The following is a 4886-nucleotide window of genomic DNA, read 5'->3' as shown; positions in this document are numbered from 1 at the left end:
GTGTCAGGAGTGGTGAACCTATCATCTGTTCTATTGTATGTAGATATCTAATGCAAATTTGTATGTCAACTTTGCCTATACGTATGTAAAAACGTTTTAATTCACCAAATAGATATATATCAAAAGCATCCTCAGAAATCAGAGTATGATCATCTGTACAGATGAAGTTTCTGGGGTTATAGAGGACATCTATTATAAAAGATCTAATGGAGGGGCTATGTAACAGGAATGCTAAACCCTTTTCATACAACTTTGACAATCTTCTAAATAATTGATGTTGTTTAACGCCATGAATTTTACTCAGAAACATGTTGTTGCCTGGAATGAAAAAGTTAGGACAGAACCCCTCATACACCCATTTTAGGATGAGTTTAAAACAGACCCAGAAACCCCCCAGGAGATTTTGTGGACACCAGTGAGGTTTTGCATTTTGTTGAATCACCCAGAAAACTGCCGTCTTCATGTGATAGGAACACAGTAATTTATCATCATCACCTACTCGATTGTTAATTATTTCTGTTAAGATCAATTTAAGTAAGCCGTAAGTTAAGAATTGACAGTGATTCATTATATACAAAAGTTCTTGTTCTGCTTGGGAGAAGGAAATTCTCCATTCATGATCTTCATGATTTCTTAGCTTATGTCCAATTGCTACAAAGTGACATCCATTTTTCACTATATCATCAAAAACATGAGGCTTGGGCCATGTATGACATCTGTCTATCCATGGGGAGGCAGAGGGAGGCCAAAAGTCACTGACAAAACAGAAGGCATAATCATATTCTAGTGTTCCAATTTTTCCACTGGCACAGGGTCCATGTAGAGTGGCGTTATAAGGTGGTGGAAATGAATATATAAGGCTCTGTGTGTATTTAGAACTAGATACATAATATCTGTCATTCATTCGAACACACGCTCTCTGGATTTGTCTATACATGCTAGGTGACAGTAAATATAACAAAGTAAATCCTGGTGGACTATCAGAACAGTCACAGAGGATCAGTGTTTGTCTTTGTGTGTTATAATACTGAGACTGAGATAAGTCCCAGATCACACGGTGATTGTTTGGCCAGTACATAGTGTCTATATCTGATCCTTTCAGTCTGAGTCCTTCTTTGTAACTTCCACTCAGCATCCCACTGAACTCATCACTTGTTATCATTGGATTTAATACCATCTCCTCGATATCCATCATATCTCTCCTCATGGCCACCACTTGTGAGGTCCCCACTTTACGACACAGTCCCACAAACACCGACTCTGATATGCGTTGTATGGCTTTAGTACTGAGAATGATTAAAGTGGAATTTATATTTCTTGTATATGAATGTTTCACTTTTGTAAAACTATAATATAATTATCATAATTGATAATTTTTACATTAAAAATCATAAAATATAAAAAAATACTTCCTCAACTGAATCAGTTCTTTTCAACTCAACTAAATCATTCATTTTTTTTTTTTTTTTTTTTTGAAATAGTGAAATTTGTAACTAAACGTGGACATATATATAACACATGTATATCTTTTAAATTCAGTAGTGTAAAAAGTTACAACCAATTTAACTGTCAACAAATTACACTGATAACACTGATTCAGATGATTTAGGAATTGTTTTTAGAGTTATAAATTCTTGTCATGAGAACTTACATTTGTGAGCTTCTAATGGAGTCCATTTTTAGTGGCGTATTTTCCTTTCTGCTGATTTAACCTTAAGGAGCTTCCTCTCTATAGGTATTGGGGAGTCAAGCTCTGACACTAATGATTTTAATTTGACAAGTGAATATAATACTGACGTATCTCAATTAACTCGGTTTAGGAAATATGGAAACTTTCTTACTGAATCAAATTCTGTCAAAATGTTCAATTTCCTACTTACCCAATATAACTCCAGTTATCAATTTCTTTTCCTGCATGTATTATGGACTCCTGTTGCTTTCGATGAAATTTTCTGATACAGACTTGAGATTAATAACACTTGAACTTTGGCTTAAAATATTTCCAGCTATGGAATTAGTTTTGTCCTTAAGCAAAAGTGTAGCATTATAATAGGACAGGGTATCAATTGTGGATTGCTAAGAATGGTTTTTATGTCCCACCATGAATAAGACCAGGGCAGATAGTGTTTGTTATGTCGATCTTCTGTCCTTCCGTCACACTTTGCAGTTAGCTCAGTTCAAAGCTCAGATTCAAAGAAATTAAGATATTTTCATCAAACTTCATATGATGTTACATGTACACATTGATGAGAGTCACTCAGGTGACCTATTGCTATCTGCTTTCGTCCTTCAACGTGCGTCACAACTTTATGCACTAGCTGTCCCATGGATCAGGGGTTTTGGTTTTAGGGTGGGGCTCTATTAATTTTATAGTAAAAATGCTTTAATTCTTTGAAAATCTTCTTCTCTGCTTCCGGGTATTAAATAAAATAACTAAGTACATAGTTCTGATGAACAAGAGAGTGCCTCTACCAAAGTTGTGGATATTATGGTCCTAGGGTCAGGGGTTCTGGTGTTAGGGCGGGGCTCGTTTGATTATATAGTGAAAATACATTGATTCTTTGAAAGTCTTTTCTGCTCCTGGGTATTAACTTTGTAAATAGTTATGATGAGCAAGAGTGCCTCTACCAGAATTGTGAATTTTATGGCCTGAGGTTCAGGGGATTCTGGTGTTAGGGTGGGGCTCTATTGATAATATAGTAAAATGGAAATATAAGGAATCACTGTCTAGTTAGTAGAGTATGCCAGGGACATATCAACGATATTGGAAAGATGGGATAATGTATGCAAAGCGGGCTTCGCAAATTTTGAGTTTTTATCGTGAATCAATTTCTTTTAATGATGTGTTGATGTAATAGGAATGTGTTTCAAGAGGCTGGCTAAAAATTGTTAAAACTACTGTCAATTATCAAATGGAGTAACATTTTATATGAAAGGATCTATACTTTTTTATTTATTTTATATGTCAGGATTAAGAGAAGACAAAAATTTTATAAGTTAACAATGTTCCAGGAAATTGATTTCTCTGTGGACACAGCCTTTAACAAAAAGTCAATGAATCAAATTCTTCGTTAAAAAAATCTACCCACAAATACATATGATCTTAAAATTACTTATTCTACATGTCTTAGACATTTCTTTGAATAAAGCCTGGTTTAATTTCTGATTTTCTCATAGGAATCAATTTACATACATGGCATGTAAGTTAAATTTTACTTTTAAAATCAGCATTATCTTTGTTTCTCATTTGAATTCATTTCTACAATCGGAAATGGTCAGGAACCTTTTGGTTTAAATATAAAATTAAAATTCAGAGTTCCCCTTAAAATTCAGGAGTCCCTCTGAAGAAGGTTATGGTGTTTTTAAAAAAGTAAAATCTCTAGCAGGTATATAAATTGAATTCCTATCATGTCATTTGAATGAAGACAAGGGTATGATGATTTCCATTTAGTTGATTTAAAACATCTTTAATGGCTGTCATGAACAAGGGTCCCTCAGTGGTTTTCATGAAATCGGAATTTAAATCTGAAACAATGTAAATGTTGGTAATGAGCTTTTATGGAATTTGATTAAAGTCCTAATTAATTGTTGGATTTAGTAACAAGTATGTTGAGCTGGTGACCAGTTTACTTAATTCCAGTCAGTGCACCAGCCTATGAAGTTCAAATTACTTAACAATGTGAAACTAAAATCCTCAGAGAGAAAATTTATTTTTGTGTGAAATTTTGGATCCTGAATGAAATTTGAAGAACCATGAGATTTTGTAACAAAACATCCTTTCTCCATAGCGGTTCCTTCAACTCCTAACTAGCAAGTGAATTTAAACTACTTTGAGTTTGTTTATGAGGTCTCCTGTGAATAACATTAAGACGCCTCTATGTACATGTAAAGTACTATAAACTGGAGAGTGTTTTCTTTATTTTCTCCTTAATGTTCCCTTTAATTGAGATGGTTCTTTGTGATTTGGAGTGAAATCAAACATTTCTATGTTAATGTGTTGACACTGACTTCACCAGTATGTGATTTGGTGTGAAATCAAACATTTCTATGTTAATGTGTTGACACTGATTTCACCAGTAAACCCCGTGTTCTGAAAGGGGGGCGTATTGTACACACTGATTAACTGTGTACGATCCTCCTTATTAATTAACTTTCGGATCACTTTTTAACAAATTTATTTCGTGCTCAGTATCATGGGCCAGAGGGGAATTACATTTCTTTAGGGTAAAATTTTATTTTTATAATGAGGTAAATGAATTGTAAATTGTTTTTTGAGCAGTAATCATTTTTAATTTCTGTGTATTTTGCAAATGTTGGTAGAAAGAAGAAGGTATGGTTTTAGCTTTATTGTGCCCTAAAAATGTCATGACATCAAAAAGTTTTGAAACTGGCTTAAACATTAGTGAAATAAATGACTCTGATAAATCGGGAAAGAATATGGCATGAAGGTTGACCATTCTGCAAATATGACGTCATTAATGTGAAGCATTTCTCTATTTTCAACAGAAAAATCCTCAAAATGGCACATTTCAAGGTTGATTTTCCTATAGAAAACAGTGTCCACAGCCGTCGCCCACGTTAATTTTTTGAAATTTTGTGCAAAATTCAATAACAAATCACATATCTCAAGATCATTGTGGGCGATGCATGTGGACAATGTTATCTGAAAGAAAATTCCATTGAAAATTGGTGTATTCTGCAACTTTTTAAGAAAATACGGGAAAATACACATGTTTATGACGTCATAATTAGCATTTAAAACACATGTGAGAAAAACGACTTGTACGATTTTTCTGCATTGAATTTCAATTATTTAAAAAGCGTGAGTTTTCAACTATAACACAAGTTTCATTTTTTTAGAAAATCACAATGCAAAATTTGTATGG

The 4886-nt window shown here is 33.7% G+C and overlaps 1 protein-coding gene across 1 annotated transcript in view; it reads right to left on the bottom strand.

Annotated features, from left to right (window-relative positions):
- LOC134275489 (uncharacterized) overlaps positions 1–1963 on the bottom strand; it is an 8251-nt gene extending 6288 nt beyond the window's left edge. Inside the window, exons 1-2 of the mRNA XM_062757771.1 lie at positions 1652–1963; positions 1–1286 (exon numbers count right to left, since the gene is read on the bottom strand). The exon at positions 1–1286 is cut by the window's left edge and continues 69 nt beyond it. Coding sequence (XP_062613755.1) covers positions 1–1286; positions 1652–1677 — 1312 coding nt within the window. The 5' untranslated portion in view covers positions 1678–1963. The remainder of the gene's footprint in view (positions 1287–1651) is intronic.
- Between the last annotated feature and the right edge of the window lie 2923 nt (positions 1964–4886).

The sequence above is a fragment of the Saccostrea cucullata genome, unplaced genomic scaffold (assembly GCF_032062105.1).
Source record: "Saccostrea cucullata isolate Sc308-1 unplaced genomic scaffold, CSIRO_AGI_Scuc_v1 ctg7258, whole genome shotgun sequence".
NCBI lineage: Eukaryota > Metazoa > Mollusca > Bivalvia > Ostreida > Ostreidae > Saccostrea > Saccostrea cuccullata.
Note: the sequence above shows the minus strand (reverse complement) of the source record. Positions and strands in the feature narration are given on the sequence as shown.